At 41.2% G+C, this 21,708-nt stretch overlaps 1 protein-coding gene across 1 annotated transcript; it reads right to left on the reverse strand.

The window, feature by feature from the left end:
- Window positions 1–3,572: 3,572 nt before the first annotated feature.
- Window positions 3,573–19,217, reverse strand: LOC119743155. The gene is made up of 5 exons (XM_038219527.1): window positions 18,668–19,217; window positions 16,805–16,877; window positions 14,794–15,278; window positions 6,959–7,051; window positions 3,573–4,069 (listed from the first exon to the last, which is right to left on the reverse strand). Exons 1-5 carry the CDS (start codon window positions 18,734–18,736, stop codon window positions 3,938–3,940), a joined length of 852 nt encoding a protein of 283 aa, XP_038075455.1. The 5' UTR covers window positions 18,737–19,217; the 3' UTR covers window positions 3,573–3,937.
- Between the last annotated feature and the right edge of the window lie 2,491 nt (window positions 19,218–21,708).

Raw genomic sequence — 21,708 nt, forward strand, 5'->3', positions numbered from 1 at the left:
CTGTTTGTTATTTAAAATAACTTCAAAATAACATCATGGATAATAATATATTTGAATAGGCTTTTCAACAAACTATACTCTTAGATCTTTCATGGCATCAGGAGATCTCCATAATTATCACCCTACTATAAACTTTTCACTTAAAAAAACGCATCTGATTATATACACCCCATACTTCTGAAAAGATATATCTGCAACCCTAACTTCGTCAATCCTCCAAAGGCCTCCAGGCGGTTTTGGAGGATTTGGGAGGATTGAGGCTGAATGGTGTTTGAAGAAGAGGAGGATTTTGGAGGATTAAGGATGAATGCAATTTGACAGGCAGGGGCTGTTGGAGGATTTTGAAGGATTGAGGCAGTGGGTATCCTTCATTTGAGCATAAGTGCAAAATTTTGGAGGATTGAGGATGGTTCCTAGCAAAAAGGGCTCAGGGGTTAGGGTTTTAGAAAACGGCAAATTAAAGTGTATTTTGAGGCCACGCATGGTGGAACAACAGTATTGGTTTGCTCCATTTAGTTATCTCAATGTTTCCAATAGTGGGACCTAGTTGTGCTCTAAAATGATGCCTCTCGAGGATAACCATGCCAGATCACGCTTGACTCGGAACATTGAGAACATACTCGTTGAAATGTAAAGGCAAGAAGACCTTTCGTTCCGTGTAGGAACCACTGAATCATACCAGAAATGATTCTGCTAAGGGCCAGCGATAAGATAACAATTCCAGCAAAAAAAATACAAAAGCTCTCTGTATCTGTCTATATCCTGTAAGGAAAAGTACACCCCTACACTTGAAGGCTAATGCGTATAACAACACATTATTCACAGAAATCGAAAAGTCATGCATATCTCTATGTACACTGTGTAAATCTGATTACTTCTGAAAAGTCAGGTTGTAAAAAAGTGTTTTGATTTAAAGGTAATATGCAACATTTGCTTTGCTGTAATTTTCAGGAATTGATGGTTTTGTGTTCATAGGTGCTGGGAAAACCAAGAACAAAATGCTGTTCTTATAGTCTGGTCCCCTGACCCTACTTTAGACAAAACTACCAATTTACAGATGTCGGGGAATTGTCAGGTCAGGGAACCAGACTAGCTGGCTTGCACCTGTTCACAGGTGTGTAATCAATTGTAAACACAATGTGGACTTGGTAAATTGGGGTCAGTATTTTTTTCCAACGATGGTCGGCCGACTTATTGGAAATTAATTTTAAAAAATCCACTTTTTTTGAAAATGTTAGCACACCAGGTGCCATGATTTTACAGGATACTTTAGACTGTCATTCACTAACAGTCCAGTACGGTATTTCATAATAATTTGGTGGTTTTGTTTTTTGATGTTTGCAAATGTTGTATATTACCTTTAATCTCTTCATTAGACATTGTGGTCCTGAAAAGACTGGTTTTAAGGCTCCAAAATGGGCCTCAATGGCTACGGCTACGGTCAGCATGTTCCAACATAGTTGTAATGGTCCAAAACCTAGCCGATAGCTCTGGACAAAAGATTTGGACATGGCCTTACTGATCCGTCTAATAACCTCAATATGATCATTAGCCAATGATCTAATGATCATTATATTAGCCAATACATTTGGAGAAATAACAATGTCCTACACCGGGACATCAATACCTGAGTATATTATTCAAAGATTTCAACAAATCTGAAAAGTTTCTAGCAATATTTAATTACTTTGTTCTTATATACTGAAAAGAAATCAATTTGGTTTCTTTTATGAAGACAAATCAGCACTTTAAAGACTAACAGTACACTCCAGAGGTAGTTCTTTCATTAGTTCCCATGAAATTATTTGCTCTATGCATACAATTTACAAATGCAGCCCTGTAAATATCAGAGGTGTTGCATCTTGTCTAACTTTTGCTCCCTTAACATAAATTTCTGCTCAGAAGCGTCCTGCATTCCCCAAATCCCGCACTATGAACAGTAAAGTAAATAAAACTGTGACATATCTTCGTCATATCGAAATTGGAACATCCAGCAATAGTGGCATGGACTGTACAGACCTGGGCCCAATTTCATGGCACTGCCAACCACAGAATTCTGCGCTTACGATCACCGTTCTGTTGCTTACAGCGCTAGCAGAATAATTCTGCGCTTACCCACCAAGCACAGATTTCTTAGTTACAGGATGTACGCCTGCGCATAAGCCATTTCTCGTTAACCCGTGAAATACACTTACTGTAAGCACGGAAGTTTTTGCTACAGTAAGCAGGGATTTTTCGCTAACAGTAAGCAGAGCCATGAAATTGGGCCCAGGACCCAATTTCAAAGAGCTGCTGCTATAAGCAGAAAACGGTGCATTTTTACATGTAAACCAGCCACATTGGGGAGTGTGGCCTAGTGGCAGGCCCGTTGCCAAGGGGGGGGGGGGGGGGGCCTAGAGGGGCTGGGCCCCTTTACGAGCCATTGCCCCCCCCCCCCCCACAGCAAAAGCCATACCGTACACATGTATTTTTGTATTTTTCATGTAGTGGGCCCCCCTTGTTGATACTATGGCCCCTCCTAATGCTGTATTTTTTTATAGTAGTGGGCCCCCTAGTTGATACTATGGCCCCTCCTGATGCTTGATCCTGGCGACGGCGCTGCCTAGTGGTTATGGTTCTTGACTCGTGATCAGAAGGTCAGGGGTTCGAATCCAGCTGCTGCTTCTACCCCTCCATCCAGGAGTATAAATGGGTATCAGCAGTTAGCTGGGAAACCTGCGACGGACTAGCATCCCATCCAGGGGGAGTAGAAATAGTCTCAGTTGTTTCATGCTACTGAACATCAGAGATAAACACCGGCCTGATGGGCAGGCCACATTGGCTCATGACAGGCTTTACTCTTTTGGTTTTTACTTTACAAGCCATAGACCTTGCATGATTTGTTGCCAGTTACATTGTACGTGTTTTTGCTTAGAAATATGTTTTGTGCTTAACAACTGTTGTACTTGGCAGCTGTATGAAATTGGGCCCTGATTAAATCAAAATCAGATGTAGGATTTTTTTTGGGACAACTTATAAACCAAAGATATTGAGCAAAAATAAAAAAATTTTTTTTAAGTTTACTATCCTTCAGATTGCTGAATACATCTGATAAAGATGACAAACTTTATAGCTTAGCTGAAATTATGCCTCACATCTAAACTTTGTAAAGGCCTTTTCACACTGTCCAAAATCTTCTTGTTGGACCCCTGACAGACCCCAAGAACTCAGGAACCCCTTAAACTCTATCAAGAATCAAACAGGGCTTTTACACAGGTCAAGCACTCGGCACAGGTAATACTGAACCCTGGTCGGGACCAGGGTTGACAGGCTCTACCCAGATAGAAAATCCAAAACCTACGCCTGACCAGTGTACAGAATACTGTAAGTGTGAACGGTATTGCCTTGCCAACCTGTTAGTACGGAGGATAGGTGCAGGAATTGTGCCTTTTGATGATACAAGCGTGGCATTTGGCACACAGTCAGTGTACATTTTAAGAACATTTATTTGGCTATAGGGCTATTACAGATTTGTCATGTGACAAAATATAGGTAGAAAAACAAGCAATTGCAGCCCATTTTGAAAATGGCCGCCATTGCTTGTTATTTTACCTATATTTTGTCACATGACAAACCTGCGACGGCCATAGCCAAATAATTTTCTTAAGACATACTCTGACTGTGTGCCAAATGCCATGCTTGTATCACCAAGGGCACAATTTTCCCAACTACATCACCTATCTGCCCTACTATGTGTTCAATTGGACCCGGTTCTGCTCACTGTGGACCAATGATGATTTGAACACGGGTAGGCAAAGCAATGGTGTGAAAAGGCCTAAACAACCGCATGGCAGAAGGCACAAAATCCTCCAAGCCTCCTTGCATTTTGAACATGACTACAGAATGTCAGAAATATGGCACGCACGCCACATGCCTTTCTATCTGGACCACCTAGGAATCAGTAGGTAGCTACTGATGATGGGTCTTCCACTGGGGTGAGAGGGTTGACTGTGCTGAGGGATCTGAAGGAGAAGACGGCAGGATCACACAGCAGTCGAGGAGGTAGCCTGTTGTTGTGCAGGTTGATACCCTGTGAGGACAAACACGAATAGGAAAAAAACGAACACAAATATCACTCAGAGATAATGGTGCAATGAAGACGTTCAGTTAGAGTGTACCTTGGGGAGAGGCTGTTCTTCCATCATCATCATAATATAGTCCATAATGAAAGGTTTGCGGAAACACCATGTGCGAATAATTTCTCAACTAAGAGAATGGTCCTGAAAAGAACCAGAGGTACAAACTCGACGTTCTGGTCAGTATGCTCTGACCGTCTTCAGGAGAGACGGTCAGAGCATACCTGAAGACGGTCAGAGCATACTGACCGAAACGTCAAGTTTATACTATACCTCTGGTTCTTGTCAGTACCATTCTCTTAGTTGAGAAATTATTCGCACATGGTGTATCTCCACCATGCAAAGCCTCAAATCTTACTCATAATATAGTCACAAGCATCAATGAACCTCCATTCAGATTATGCTGCATCTCATTTCAAGTAAGAGTGGACCATTTGCAGCTATCCAAAAAGTATGTTAACCGACCAAACTATTGTTGAACAGCTTACTTGGTTTAAAGACAGCATGACACAAAATACCCTATGAAATGATTCCTTCTGGCATGCTGTCATTTTTAAGAAAACAATAAGAGAAGGTCATTTCCAAACATGTGTCAAGTGACACATTAATTTCCATTTGTAGGTTTTTTTGTAATTGGGTGAATCCATGAATGGGTGCAAGCGTGCGCCGGCTATTATTCATCATTTCAGTGTGTGACATTACGAAGCTACAATCTGCTAAATGAGAATCATCTCCCGAATGCTGATTTCAGGCACGTGTCACGAGAGGGCCAAATGCCAAATGTGACTTTTTTTAACTGAAATCCAGATCCAGAATATTGTATGTTCTTGAAATATACAGCATTCACAGACCTAAAAGTTAATCAGGTTAGTTGTTTAACACCCATCTCTAGATTTCGAGCACCTTTGTTGCGTCAAACGAAAAAAATTCACAAATGACGAATGGCCCATTCTACCTTTAATTGTGACTCTGCGATCCTACATTGTGTATGTGTTTAGAACATGCATTCAGTGCTAGTCCAAACCTCCTGCCACTGATTTCCATCAGTTGTAGAGGCAAAACACAAAAGTAAAACGGAATATTTGTGCTGGTCCCAGAGGGGCAGCATAGAGTCCTCTTTGTAACTGACGGACCGACCGACCAACCGACCAACGGTTCGACTGACACTTGTGAATTAGACTTGCTCTCACACACTGATTGTCACTTGTGATTTGCACTGGTTACCTACCGGTACATGTATCTCATTCACTGGCTGTCACTGGGGAATTAGACTTGTTTAAGTCTCTCACTTATTTGTTTGAATTTGACTGGCGCCTCATGTACATGTACTTTCAATGATACATGCATAACTAAAGTCTCCATGCGAACAGCAACATTGGATTTTTTTTATTTCCACCATGTTACCACTACAGCATATCTAGAGGGGGGCAAAACATATTTTTGCCTAAAAAAATTCCTGTATTTCTCAACACATTCTCGATTTATCAGTTTTAGAGGGGGGCAGGGACATTTTGCCCCTTCCCAACCCATTAAATTTACACCACTATGACTTCGCGCCTCTTCTTTTCTGTTTTCTCTTTTTTTTGGGGGGGGGGGGCTTTTCCGGGAGGGGGGGGTGCAAGTGCCCCCCTTGCCCCTCCCCCCTCCTCGCTACGCCCATGGGCCTTGCATTTACACTCCAATGTCACCCAAGGGTTTGACTGAGAATACCAAGCACAACTGAGGGGAAAACTGGGCCCAATTCACTGAGCTACTATGCAGACACTATTGCTCGGCACATTCATGTACTCAGCAACAATCAGCTGGGAATGAGTCACACACATACAAAACGCATAACATTTTGGCTGATAACTGTTTTTGTTTTGTTTTTATTCAGGAAGTTTTTTCTGTGTACAGCAAGTTTTCGTGCTTCACAGCTCCATCAAGTTGACCCCTGGCCTAGGGCGAGAGCCAGGGGTATAGTGACCAAGTGCATTAAGTGTGCAAAACCTGGAGTCTTGCTTGGGCACCCCCTTTTGTAAAAATTTACCTGAATGGAGTTTAAATTCTCTAACTGTGCAGCATAATGGCTGCTTCATACGTCACGCAAATGCAAAGCCAATATGACGTCGGGAAACACTTGCTGCAAAATTCGCCGGAGTTTAAATGTGTTCAACTTTTGCAGATTTGCAGCGCGAAAACTTGGCATGAGTCACGCTTGTATGAAGCAACCTTTAGACATATCCTATACACAGTAAATAACACAGTAAGTAACTCACCTTAATGCGCACAAGCTTTGCTGCATCATTTTCGAAGTTGGAGTCATTGAATCAGCTATTCTGAGTTATAGGCGTGGGGTTCGGGGCCCGCTTAATGCTTAAAAAAATTCTAGATGCTCTGTGGTGCGATCTGAGGCAATTTCTGACCACTTTAACCAATATTTTCTTGGCAAAAGATGCTAATGTGAACATCATTTTTGAGGTTGGAAGTCATTGAATATGCTGAGCTAAAGACGTTGGGAACACTTTTGTTGCTTCAAACGAACAAAATGCACAAATTACAAATGATGGACTATATCTCTAAGTGTGCAAAAACCTTGAGTCTTGTTTGGGCACCCCCTTGTGTAAAAATTTACCTGAATGGAGTTTAAATTCTCTAACTGTGCAGCATAATGGCTGCTTCATACGTCACGCAAATGCAAAGCGAATATGACGTCGGGAAACACTTGCTGCGAAATTCGCCGGAGTTTAAATGTGTTCAACTTTTGCAGATTTGCAGCGCGAAAACTTGGCATGAGTCACGCTTGTATGAACCAACCTTTAGACATATCCCATACACGGTAAATAACACAGTAAGTAACTCACCTTAATGCGCACAAGCTTTGCTGCTCTGACACCGTGTGCATGACTAAGGCTGGGGCCACTTCCATGAAAGGGAAATTTCCTGAAATACTGTTTCTGTGATATAAATGAAAAGAAAGAAATGTGCGAATAAAAAAAATAGACTTTATCTATGTAAATTAGGTCATGAACATTTATCTTTATTCTTTTATGTCATCACTGAGAAGACTGATTCACAGTAATGTTGTGCAAACCCGACCCGACACCGGTTTTTGCTTGAATTTTTGTCGGGTTGGGGTCAGGTTGGATTGGAGAGTTCAGATCGATTTCAGTTCAGATTTGATATATATCTTTAATGTTTTGGGTCCGTTTGGCCTGGTCAACCCTACCCGATGCACAACATCAATTCACAGCCGTGATTGATATCCAACATGTGTGCACATTTTGTATGACATGCGCTGCTGAAACATGCAGAGGCCCATGTTTTGTTGCCTACATTCACAGTGGGCAGAGATTTATGGATCGGTATATTCCATCTGGGGCCTTGGTTTGAATACATTAGGGAAAAGAAAAAGGTATGTGTACATTCACAATAAGGAACTGCATGTACAATGTATAGACCCATGGGACCAGAACTTTGCAAAAACGCTTAAAGGGAATAAACAACATTTGCAAACATCGAAAAATAAAACTACCAAGTTTTTACGAAATACCTTACTAGGATGTTGGTAAATGACAGTCTAAAGCATTCTGTAAAATTATGTCACCTGGTGTGAGGTCATTTTCAAGAAAATTGTATTTTTGTATACTTTTCCAACGGTGGTCGGCCGACCACCGTTGGAAAAACCTAACTATTTTTCAACTACTGCTCCAAATTTACCCTTTTCTTAGTCCAAATTTTGTTTGCTATTGGTTACATGTTCATGAACGGGTGCAGGCCAGCTAGACTGGTTCCCTTACCTTACAATTTTCTGGCATCTATAAATTGATCCATTTTATCTTTAGTGGAGTCAGGGAACCAGACTACTTGAACAGTTTTGTTTTTCTTGGTTTTTCCAGCATTTTCGAACAAAAAATTTCAAGCATGTAAGTGTAACAATATTTGATCTATTAATTATACTATCCCTCAAATAGTTCATTTCTGAAAATTACAGCAAAAGCCAATGATGTACATTCCCTTTAAGCCTGAACAAAAGAAATCACATTTAGAAAAATGGACAAGCATCCTCTATACCTTGGAGGAATATTCATCCATGTCTATACCAAACACAAACTACAGGGAATTGACTGTGTGTCACTACATGTACATGTACATGTACAATGTACAGACCATGCTGTGGCTGACAATGACCAGTGGTTCTTCATGTACTCAGCATTGCAACTCAAGTTGACACTGTTCTAGACTGATAGGCCTACTGCTTTAGGAATTGTTATTTGAAGTCTGATTTCTCGAGCAACATTTGCAGAATTTTCCATGTTAGCCTGAGATTTTGGGCTGGTCTTTGTGAATAAACATGACCTACCGGTGGCTGCAAACTTGTGACACTTTTCCTGTCTTTTATAAGCCAATACCTTAAGTTGAAATTCTTAAAAATTCTAGGAACTTTGTTAACCTTGTCAGATAATACATGTACATTGTACTTGTGTCTTTGCACTGACAATTACATCCTGTGTACATGTAACTGCATTTTTTTTGTAAAGTCTGCAATTTTCCAAAATTAGGTTATTTATCTGACCACAAAGTTCAGTTATTAAAGGGACACTAGCTCCTGGAACAGACCAATCGGGCTACAAAATGCACTTTGAACGAGATGATGTTAATCGGAAATAACATTTAAAAGTTGGATATAAACATCCACACAACTATCCTTTCCAAACTGGGCATTTTTGTGTTATTCCTGTATTATACGTGCGAGAACGAATTTCGGGGTCAACTTTTGCGACCCCATAATTTCAAGCTGTTTGGATGTCAGTTGTGATTTCATTCGCAAAGTGTTCGCCTTTTGCGGACGTTGAAGAAACCATTTTTTTTGCATTGGTGATTGGTCACCGCTGTTCCTGAGACACACAACGTGTATATTGTACAGTGAGAACGACACGAAAAAGGTATTCGTACTCCATCATGGTCCGATGTAAACAAGCGGGGTTTATTGGTCTTTTCTCGGGAACGTATAAGACATAAGGTTGGTTTCCTTTCAACCAGATGTTTGAAATAGGCTTAGAAGTAAACTATCCAAAACATAAGATTTTCAGGGATTTCAGGTCCTAGTGCCCCTTTAATTGTTATAACTATTTTTGTCAACCAATTTTAAAATTTAGTTTAATTTTATTGTTGTAACTAATTTTAAAATTTACCTAGCAAAAAAATACACAGTGTTGGAACCACAAATTCCTGGCACACAGAATTTCCTATTTACTCAATGGCTGGCACTCATTGACATGACACAATTATCATACAATACTGCACTATACCCTGTACACTTTTCATACAAGACACGGAAACCTTTGAGCCTGGCATTTTGGTAAATATTTCTGGCACGGATCCAAGAGCTGGCAAAGTTCCAATTGTCAGTGCACTCCATCACAAAAGGACCTTGATTGACACATTTTGATGTACATGTACCATATGCCATGTATACTGCATGTATGCTACATGTACCTGTACACTGTAGTATGCAATACACTGTACTACAAATTTGTCATTTTGTTTTTAAAATACATGTATATTCTGCTATAGGCCTATACATGTAAAGGTATACTACCAAGCAAAGTAATAGATGAAAATAGTTTCCAAAACTGTTTCTAAAACAATTCATGGACAATTGTTTGTATTGTAAGCCTTGGTAAAACTGAAAAACCCTTCATTGCAAAACTGTGGACAATCCTTACTTTTTGCTGTTCAATTCACTTTGCAGAAAAGCTTTAGATTTTGTGATTTTTTTTGGGGGGGGGGGGGGGGGGGGGGGGGGGGGGTAAGGGGGACGTTTTTATGCAAACTCTGCATAATATGAAATATTATGCTATAAAATATATGGGGGCTTGCACTACTGCAAATCTGTCATTTAAAATAAAGTACCCCCTGAACATCACACATTAAAAATTTGAGGGTTTTTTCCTATATCGCACCTATACAGGGTGGTTCCCCAAAAAACGGAACTTCATACTTCCACTACCCCGCGACTCAAACCACCTGTACTACTTGATGGAGAATCCTTTTAGAAATATTATGATACCAAAATATCCCGATTCGGTCCAGTACTTTTTGCTGCAGAGTCTATTTTGTGAAGCACACTTCTTTCATGTGGGTATTATTACATAACAATCCCTCTATCAATTACAATGTACATTGAAAGTCAAATTCCCAGGCATGGTTTAGTAATTCATCGGGACAAAAATGCCCCCACCTTGCTTCACAAAATAGGCTCTAGAACAAGAACTACCGGACCGAATCGGGTGATCTTGGTTTCATTTTTCTTCTAAAACGATTCTCCATGCATGGTATGTGGTTTGAGTCTCAAGGTAATGGAAGTATGAGGTTCCGGTTTTTTTTTTTGGACCACCCTTTATAACACCTGGTCGTCATAAAACAAAATACAACAAGATGTCATGATGATGTCATTAAATGTTTTTTTTTTTAAATGCCAACGTTTCTTCGCATTTGACATCTTAAATCAGATAGATCTTGAGCCTCTACGTACATGTTTATTTAAGACCATGTAATTAAATTTTCTTTATTTTCTAATATGTTTTAATTGTGTGTACATGTATGATTAACAAAATCCAACTTCATGTACATGTATGCGCTACGCAGGTGGAAGCTTTGTGTATTTAGCTATGTAGTCTTGGCCCTTGGCCCATACAGTATGCTCTGCTCGTCATCAGTCTCCTAATGACGAGCAGAGCATACTGTTCGAAACGTCGAGTTAAACCAACTGGTTCTCCTCAGAACCACACAACTCATTAAGAGATATATTTCATTCACATGGTGTTACCGCAAACCTCCCATTCATTGATCATGTCCAGCATGCAAACCCTTAAGTCTTAAATCCAGTCCAGTTGGAAGTGTTTGGCCCAGAAAATGTTCTAGCATGCTGTACCTCACTCTTGCTATGTTCTTCATACTGCGTGTGTGAGGTATGCTCAGAATATCTCGGGTCTGAGTGCTGAAATTCCCATGACTGGATTTGGTTTACATGTACATGTATCTGGTTGATTACGTGCGCCCTGTACCACCATGAAGGCTTGGTTGCACAGGTCAAGGACAGACTGGCTGTGTTTGGGGAACGTTATCCAAAACTTCAGTCTTGGCCCAAAGTTCAGTATTTGTTTCTCCCGTTGGCGGGTGGGTAATGCCGACTAGAGGTGCATGTGTCGGAAGTTGAACTTGCGAGCAAATTGGTCAAATTTACAAAAAAAATGTGGATTGTTGTCAGTCACTACCACTTCAGGAATGTCGTATATAGCGACTGTTGCCTTCATGAAGTTAATCACATAGGCCCTATTTGGCTGTTGTCATGTGGAGGTGATGCAGCGCTATCCATCGGAAATATTAGTCTACCAACACAGGGTAAATCTTCCCCTTCACCTCAGCCAGGTCACAATTTGCTGCCATGGTCTCTTTGGTAGTTGTACAGACATGATGGCTTGGCTCGTTGTAATGGTTGTATATCTTGGCATTGTGGGCAAGACTGGACATACTGGGTTCGGTATTCATACCAGGCCACCACACAGCTTGATTGGCTCGGAGACGGCTTTTTGAGATGTCTTGATGACCCTCATGCATTCGCTGCAACCTTTGTTGTCTCAGGCTATGTGGTATCACAATGTGGTCACCATATGTGAGGATACCACCTACTAGGCTGATCTTGTCCTGGTCAGCCAGAACAGTTTCAATTTTGACTCAACATTATTCTGGTACCTCTGCAATCCATCTTCGACACAAGTGCTGACTGCACTCAGGGTACAAGCTTTTTTTGACCAGCTTTGCATCAAATGCTGGCCACAGGGATGTAATCAGGTGGACATAGGCTTCAATTTCGCCTTCCAGATCTTCACAGGACTCTGCCGTTTTGTCTTGCTATAGGAGGGGCTCGTGAGAGTGTATTGGCCACAACCAGGTTCTTACCAGGGATGTACTCTGTGTCAGAGCTGTGCTTCATTAGCCCCATCGGTAGTCGTTGGCACTGCAGGGGGCATCACAAATGACCTTATTGCTAATTAAGGACACAAGCGGTTTGTAGTCTGTCTGGAATGTCACTCGTAGACCTCAAAGATAGAGGTAGAAATGCCCATATGACCAGACAGCAGCCAGTGGCTCCTTTACGATCTGTGCATAACGTTGTTCTGCACGTGTCAGGCTTCGGGACCAATGGGCTGCTGGCCTCCAGGACTCGGCTTACTGCTTCTGAAGGATGTAACCACGAATGTTGTAACTGCTGGCATCAGCACTGACCATTGTCGGTTTTGTTGGGTTGTAATATGCAAGCATTTGGGCTATTGTTAGCAGTGTCTTGAGGTGTCAAAACGCAGAGCATTGTGCTGGGCCTCAAGTCCGCTCTGTGTCGTCTTTCATCAGGTCGTTGATCAGTGCTGCCGCAGAGGCTCCATGGGGTAGGAAGCAAGAAAGCTAATTGACAATCCCCAGTCATTTCACTTCCTCCTTTGTTGTACCGGTAGGTGGTGACATCTGCAGGATTGCGTCGACTTTGGCAGAGTCAGGGTGAATTCCTTCCTTACCAAGTCAATGGCCAAGGAAATGCACCTGCTCTTGTACAATTTTTGCACTTGTCCTTGTTCAGCCCAGCCTCAACCCAGCTCCTTTGAGTATCTTCAGTACATGACAGAGACGTGCATCATGTTCCTCCGGTGTCACCCATGACAAGAACATCGTCCATGTAGACATCTATTCCTGGGAGATTTACCAGCAGATCACTTGTGGTTCTCCGGTACAGCTCAGGTGCTGACGTTATGCCAAATGTTGAGCGATTGAAACGGAACCTGCCAAACTGCGTGAAAAAAGTAGCTTCTGGCTGTCAGGGTTGAGTGGAATTTGCAAAACCCATGCTTGGCATCAACGATGGGTAACATCTACCAGGTACATGTAGCTGGGTACCGGCAATTTTATCTAGGAATTCTTTCAAGGTAGGTACATGTATGGTGAACTGCTCTCTGGCCACGACTTTGTTCAGCATTCGCAGGTCGACACAGATCCTGATGTTTTCATTTTTCTTGGGAGCCATCACCATCGGGCACACCAATCAGTAGGCTCTGTGATGCGTGGCATGATGCCATGTTTCTCCATTTTGTCCAGTTTTCCCTTCAGCTTTGGGAGCAAGGGCAATGGGATGCGACGACGTGCATGGACGCAGTGAGGTGTGGCATTGTGGCCCTGCAGGCATCCGGTTCCCTCAGAACACTGCTGTCATGGAAAAATGTATGTATACACACCTTGCACCAGGTTGAGGGACACACAGGCATGCTTTCCCAAAACTGGCTCACCATCATCGATAATAAGGAAAGTCAGTACCAGTACATGGTACTTGCCCTTGACTTCACAGGATAGACGCTTCTGCCCTCTCGGTTTGACTTTCCCGCCGAAGAAACCGCACAAATGGGTTGTAATTGTGAACTGCAAGGTCGGGTTGTGGAGCTTCAGGGTGCGATAAACATGTAATGGCAGTACCTCTGACCAGGTGTCAAGCATGAACTTGATAGGCTTGTCCTCAACAACGATGGTCTGGCGCCATGAAGTGTATGATTCCTCACTGTGGCTGGATACTGAGCCGACGAATAATTTGGTGTACTCACAGCTCGTATATATTTAGGCTTTGATCTGCAAACCTTGCCAGAATGTCCTTTTTGTGACAGGACTTGCACTTCTGTCCACTAGCAGGGAATGATGAATGACTAATTGGGTCATATCCGCAATTGGGACACCTGTCCTGTCGGGTGTTCGGCTTAGTCGGGCGATTTTTTGGCGTCTTCTGTCGTGGTCTGGGTTGCACTGCTTGAACGGTTGCCATTTTGTGTGTTCCTTTTATTTCGCGAAGATCTTTGGTGGCTGTCTCTAGAGTTTTTGCAACATCCAGGGCTTTCTGGAAAGTGAGGCTGTCCTTTGTCAGAAGATGTTTCTGAATGTACTCACTACGAAGACAACAAATCAGGCGATCACACAAAGTGTCATCCAGAAATGATCTGAACTGCCATAGGCTGTATTTGTTCTCAATTTGCATTTTGGAGACCTGTATATTTTTAATGGCTAATATCAAACGTTTTCGACTACAAGATGTGTTTATAATCAGTTAAGATTGCTGATGCCTGACACTCTCTTATTGTGCCTTGTCCAAGTTTATTCATCTCAATGTCATGATAAATTGATTAATCATTACATCTGTAGTGACACACCCGTCATCATTCACATAAAACATACTGTGGAGGGGAGAATTTGGGGGGAGGGGGTTAGTTTGAGGATCAGCCACTTGTGCAGAGCCATGGTCAAACGTCTGATATATCCTAGCATGCACATTTTATGCGACCCCGCGCGCAAGCTTATCGGAGTCTACTTAAGAAACTGTGACGTCACTTAGATCAGCAATGTGGACTATTAAAGCTGTTGATTGCTGCATTTGGATGCCATGTTTTTGTAATACAACAAAGGGTTACCAAAGACCTGATACTGAAGACACCCACTGAATGGTCAGAATCTGGAGGTCAAGATGTAGTCTTGTTTTGCATTTCGCCGAATCTACTGGCATATCGTAGACACGTGCTGTGCAACGGGATATTCCATAGACTGGGGGGGGGGGGGCAAGAGGAGGAACCTGAAAGAAAGAAAATGCATGAAACTTCCAAACACTTACCTGCTGCATCTTTTCAAAGTCGACGCAGCGGCCGTTTGGCATCTGGGTATGCTCACTCAGGTGATAAGCATGCTTACAGCGTTTTCTTGCTGACACAAAGTCTCCCACCCGCCCAACATTTGCCACGAAAATGGCAGCGGCTTTTCCTTCGGAATGCTTTCTAGACAGTTTTTCTAAGTGTTTTGGCGGGGATGCACTGAATTTCAGCGGCATCGGTTTTACACAGAGTTCTTTCACTTCCTCGTCACTTGAACCGGAAACGTCTCCGTTGCCACCTTTGCTAATCTGCGACCACTTGCGTTTCTCCGGTGTCGTCTGTTTGACTAATCCAGCTAGCTCCTCCTCTGAGCTGTGTCTATCTCTGTCTGATGACAGACTCTTCTCTGTCCAGTTGACAATGTCCTCTAATGGTCTCTGTCTGACTGAGTGGGGTGGCATGATGACCGGCCCAGAGGTGTTGGAGGCCCCATTGCCTGCTCTTCGATCTGTTAGATTTACACATAAATAAATTTTACAGTCAAAACAGTCAATGCATTTAAACATGTACCTTCACAAAGGTTCTTTTTGTTCATAAAGGTTCTTTTTGTTCATAAAGGTTCTTTTTGGGCATAAATGCAAAGAAGAAATGGTGACTATAAAAATTTGAAGTAAGATGTTTCAAGCTGTGGAAATGCAAATTTTTAGCCACTGGCCGCCAAAATTATTTTTGAAAAAAAAAAGAAGATATATCGGCCAAATTTTAAAATTTTGAAGTCTACAACACAACAAATGCTAATACTTGAGAGTCATTTGTACAATATTTGTAAATAACTTCTCACAGGAACTTCATTTTTTGCAATACTCAGGGGACCCACCATGGAGCGATATTTGCTACGATGGCAGGCTGTAAACAGCGGCCAAGTTCAAGTTCAAAACATGTATACAAAACCAATGGGAACCACTGACGTGTATTCACGTCCAACGCCAGAGACTGAGGGAAAGCTTGATGAATTAACCCGTCACCTGCCCCTGCGATCGTGTTTACATGTCCTCCGGCGTTAACTGGTTAATAGCACATACTGCCTCTATGGAATCCATGCATGGACAGTAAATGGCGCTTTGCAACCATTTTTGAGAAACCCAGTGTGGGGGACACATTGCGTACATGTCTATAAGGTTTGGGTGCATGGTGCGAAGTAGGCATGACGTATCTCAATCTGAATCTGCGCAAACCGGTAATGTCTTCACGTGAGTGGCAGGTATCATCGGCAATGCATTGAAGATTCCCTCCCAATTGTCCCAACAGAGTTCATATTCAAAAGAGTCATCTGATTGACGGAAATGGTGAAATGACTCCACACAACTTCAGGCATTTGTATTGAAAATATATTTTTGTATGGAATCTCTGATTTAACAACTTGAAATAGATGCCCACCATTTTTTCGACGCCTATTAGATAACTAGTATCCAACCCAACCTTATCACTGTCGATAAGGCCAAACAAAAAATAAATATGTTTAGCGTCCTGCCTTTTTGAAAAAAAGGAAGGAGGAGGCCCTTTCCCCCCCCCCCTCCAAAATGGCCACCCAACCGGGCTATTTTTTTAAATGGCCGCCACTTGGACTCAGGAATGACATACCAGCTTTATAAGGGCTAGATGCAACAGACAAAGAGGCTAAAATGATGTCACTGTTTAAAATTTATAATTTTTTCGGTAAACAAAAAAAAGGAAAAAAAAAAAAAAAGTGGCCTCCAAAAAGGAAGTGGGCGGGGACGCTAAACATTTTTTTTTTATTTGGCCTAATAAGCAGCTTGAAACTTTAAATGTACAATGTAGTAGGTAATTTACGAATGTAACACAAACATCACAGACTGTGGTGATTATGGTCCATGGTTTTAACATTGCGAGAAAATGGTGCAATTGGCTTTGCCTATGTGCCAATTATTACCCCTCAAATATATGAAACACCATGGATCACATCACAGCGGACAATTGTATACATGTAATGAACATGTATTGACAAATACTAACCTTCGAACAACTTCTCTACTTCTTTATTCTCTTCTTCCGAGTCAGTACTGCTGTCGGAATCTTCTAAGTCAGTCTTCCAAGACAAGAAATGAATACACAAGTATTGTTATCGATCCCCATGCTCTTTCAAGTACTGAACATCCTTCTGAAGCAAATTTGATAATTTAAAGATGAGCTGAACATAAATTGAACTTATATAATACCCCAAAGTGATAAACAGGAATTTTAAGTACAAGTTTGGAATTGTGGCATTTTGTGGTTTTTATAATTGCCTCATTTCACACCAGCAGTTTTTCAACTTAGTCAAACATTTGTGACCTGTCACCACACAATGAACTTAAAGTCAGAAATTACAATTTGGCAGTAGGCCTACAGTGAGGCAAAGCCAAAATGTGAAGGAGTTGTCTTTTTCTTGTTTTCAAGTGAACCTTGATCTGTCCTGTTTTACCTTTCTGCAATTGTTTTTCTGTCAAAACTCTTTAAAACCTATTTTCATATTAAAACACAGACAAGATTGCCTCAGGACATGTACATTCTACATGTATGCAAATTGTTGTTTATGAGACATTCCATAAAAGAAAAACATGCGGACTAGTCAAAATGCCCACGGGCAAGTTCAGAGTCTGTTTCAGTAGCCCGGCTGGCTAGTGGAAAAAAAAGAGTTAAGGTCAAACCCTGAGAGGGTACCCCAAGTTGGGGTAGGGGAAAATTGGACTTAAGTTTCCATTATCCCCCCCCCCCCAGCTGGCAATTGCAACAAGGCCAGCCCAGCAATTAAAATAAAATGACTGTTTTCAACAGTTGAGTGCTCCCTGCCTTCATAAAGCAGGATTAACAGGCAGTGATTGTTATGAAACCTGATAAACTGGTAGCTACATACAGTATGTATGCTTTGACTGGAGATTGATAAGCCAGCTGTACCGGTACCAACCAGTTGCCTACTTTTGTCTGTTAATGGAATTCGACTAGTTATGGTGATGATCTGATCTGACTGAGTGACTGTTGGTGACTAGCCTATGTAAAAGGCATGGCATGGGAACAGGACTGACTGTCTGTGACTGATCAAACAAAAAGAGGGTTGAAAAAAGGTAAAAAGACTAGCCTAGGCAAGCCTTGTGTATTTAACGCTGGCCCCAGACCAATTTCGTCTAAGGGTATCAGGCCAATAAATAAAAATAATGTCTCGTCTAGGCCTTTAAAAAAAAGAAAAAAAGGAGGAGGCCCTCCCCCCCCCCCCCCCAAGATGGCAGATTTTCCTAGGCCATCTAGGAAAATGGATTCTTCTATTTTCTAGACTCTATAGCTGATACTTTTGTGTCCATCCAAAAGAGCCGTCGCCCTTTCAACCAGATTTTGCACTGGTATACATACCTACAAATAATAAAAAGACATTCATAATGCAAATGTATGATTATCAAAAAAGGGGAAAATAAAATGAGGCCGACAGGAAAAAGGAAGCCGGGGGGGGGGGGGGGGGGAACCAAAAAAAAAGTGGTCTTTTTTTAAATGTCACATTAGACACAAGTTACTGTCAGTCCACGAGCTAGGTACATAAATGTACAAAGAGAACACCATGCTAACCATCCGAGACCAGCAAAACATTCCTTTAATACTAGCATAAGGTACAATCTCTCCCCCCCCCCCAAAAAAAAAAAATATGGAGCTGGAGGAGCAGAGGAGTGGAGCTCTACATGTACAAGGGCATGAAGGAGAGGCCACTTAATAATAGGAACACATATGTTGTAAACGAGTTCAGCATCATGCACTCGATGTTAAATAAAACAACACAAGCATGACAAGTGATATAGAATTAAAATGTGATTAAAACTTAGGAGAAAGACAATGTTCCTGGAGTTAGCTTACCTTGGGTTCATATGGCTGCACTTCATTTAGTGACTGAGCTCGAAGCTTTTGTGTAAGATACCTCAACATATCTGTTGTAATTTGTATGATTTAGTTCACAGACCATGCCATATCTGCAGTCGAAGTTGACGCTAGACCTCCGGCGTGCTGCCTAAAAATACAACCCTTCTCAGTCTTGCTCATGCAGCATACAAATACGCGTGGCGCTATGTTGCTTTGTGCTAGCTCAGGCCATGGAGGTAGGTGCTTAGGCGTACTCGACTAACTTTACCCTTTGACATGAAAGTTTGTGCACGAACGTCGTACTTTTGCCGACCTTCCTTGGCTGTAGGCCCACCAACAGGCAAGATTATCGACATCAGTTAGGCCTAATACATGTTAGAAAACTAGGAATCCCGATGAGGTTAACTACGAGTCTTTTAGTCCCTCTTTTCGTGTAAACTTGAACTAGGAACGAAGTGAGTGGGATACGCTTCCTTCCATAGAGATTTGTATTGTTTATGGCCTGTGTGTGTGATCGATAGGAGCTTGCTGTGCTATGCGCTAGCGCGCTATCGAGCAAGTGCGGGTGCATACGTACGTGTACAGTGCACTCTCGATGCATGCTTGCACTTTTTGCAGTGGCTCCAATGTAGTGCAAGTACCCCCTCAACGGCGAAAAAGGGGAGACGAGTGTTGTTTGAAACCACAAATTAAAAGGGAAACTAACTAGTGCATTACATTGTAAGATTAAAAAAAAAAAAATAGGCTGAAGTGGAGTTTGAACCTCCGACCTCTGGTACTATCCAGCCCTATGTGTTGGAGGTTCCCAGTTTCTTATTTCCTACGAAATTCAACGAGCATAGCCATTTTTGATAATTTTGTCTAAAGAGATTATGATAGTTGATTCCATAAATATACGCCATTGAAACAAATAACTTCTAATTGCCCACAGTCCTTGACGATATAACATTTATTTCAGTTCGCGTGAGAAACACAAAAATGTACAAAATGGGTAATTAATCAATACAATACACAAAGTCTCAAATGAGAATGCAGTTGTGCTATTTCCAGACAAGACTCTGACTTCTGTGCATGTAAAGGACCTGGGAGAAAATCGCGGAGCAACTGACACCACAAACGCGAGTATTGGTAATACTAGGGAAACAAATATCACAATGCAAAGAGGGACACCAAAATTCATTGGCCCCCACATTTATGGAATCACCCATTTACTTCTGTTTCAAAATTTAGCAAACCCACTGCAGCAAACTAACCAGGGCCCAGCTTCATATACATGTACAGCGCGTCGCAAAATACCCGCAACTCGGAGGCTCTAGCGTCGCCGCGGAAAAAACGTACCGCCATCATTTTTATACCATTTTAAAGCTTGGAATCCTAACTTTATCCCTGGCGTGTATTAGTTTGATATTTTAAAAGAGTTTGAAATTATTCGTGCTCAAATAAAGGCATGTCGAAAACAAACTCGACTGATTTCAAGGGAAATCGATGATGCGGTACATCTGTTGAAATAACAAAATAAATATTAATAACACAATGAACTTGAAACGAAGAACAATATTTTGAATTTATTTAAGGTGTGTAGTCTACGTGCATGGAAAGGAAAAGGAAACAGACAATAAAAGGCAACATCATGAACATGATGAAGCATTTCCAAATTAGAAAAAAAAATGCGCATGATTGATTTTCCTTGAAATCGGTTGAGTTTGTTTTTGGCATGCCTTTATTTGAACACGAATAATTTCAAAAGCCTTTTAAAATTCAAACCAATACCTACCAGGGATAAAGTTCCGATTCCAAGCTTTAAAATGATATGAAACATAATGGCGGTAACGTGTTTCCGCGGCGACGCTAGAGCCTCGCAAAAAAATGTTGCGGGTATGGGACGCGCTGTAGAGCTGTTATAGCAGAAAACGGTATTTAGCAAAATAATAAAGTGATCAGTTGGAAGCTTCACTGGCTAGAAACCTCTCGTTATTAAGTAAGTATTTTAAATTTGTCTCGCATACAAAGCAGCTTTATGTTAACATCATTATGGGCCCTGGTTATAAAAAAACAAACCACCCAACCTACAGCACATAATTGTTGAAGTTATATCCAGCATAATACCAAATACGTTTTTAAGCGTGGATTATAAGAATTGTTCCTCTTAATAACGTTACATTAACTTTTCCATGTAATTTGCTCCCACTGTGATCCACAGGTTGAATTATAAGATATAATTTATATAGGCCCTAGTCGGACAAACCTTTTTATGCCACTCGATCCTGCCTTGGCTATTGCATAAAAAATATTTCAGTATTAAATTAATTTCACGACCACTAAACTTCAAACATCATTTCTTGTAACAGCAACCAGGTTCGTGTGAATTGGACATGGTTTAACATTAAATAAGGAAAGGCGATATTAAAAAAAAAAATGCTGCTCATAATACAGACTAGAAAATTAATTTGCATTTTATGGTACAAGATTAAGTCAAGTTTATACCCTTTGTGCCATGTAATCTCCAACTTTTCGTCTTCTCCCGCATAGTGACCGTTTTAGCCGATTTTCGGCTAACTTTGACAGATTTTTTTGTAAAAAAATGAGTTTGACAGAAAATTTGACAGAATGGATTTTTTGGCAGATTTCTGGCAGAATTCTGCAAAAATGGTTATTTAACAGAAAAACATAGCAAATTGAAAAAAAAGTAGATTTGTTTAAAAAAAACTTCAATCTTTTCAAACAAACCCTTGCAAAATAGGACAGGTTGCTTTGTCTTTGTGCTGAGGTTCACTGGGAATCAGATTTCGTCGTGACGCAACCTCGTTTTAACTTAAATTTACGCAATTTTATAACACCTTTATATACGACTATAGATTGTTTATAATGTAATTTGAATCTTAATTAAGGCAGTATTACAACATCTCCCTGTGATTTTAAGTGTTTATAGTGTATTTCGAGTAATTCATGGGAATTTGGCAGATTTTTGATAAATCTGACAGATTTTTGAAGTGCATTTAGCAGAATTTGGCCATGAACTTACGGTCACCCTGTTCTCC

This window comes from Patiria miniata, unplaced genomic scaffold, assembly GCF_015706575.1.
Source record: "Patiria miniata isolate m_02_andy unplaced genomic scaffold, ASM1570657v1 HiC_scaffold_6, whole genome shotgun sequence".
Taxonomy (NCBI): Eukaryota; Metazoa; Echinodermata; class Asteroidea; order Valvatida; family Asterinidae; genus Patiria; species Patiria miniata.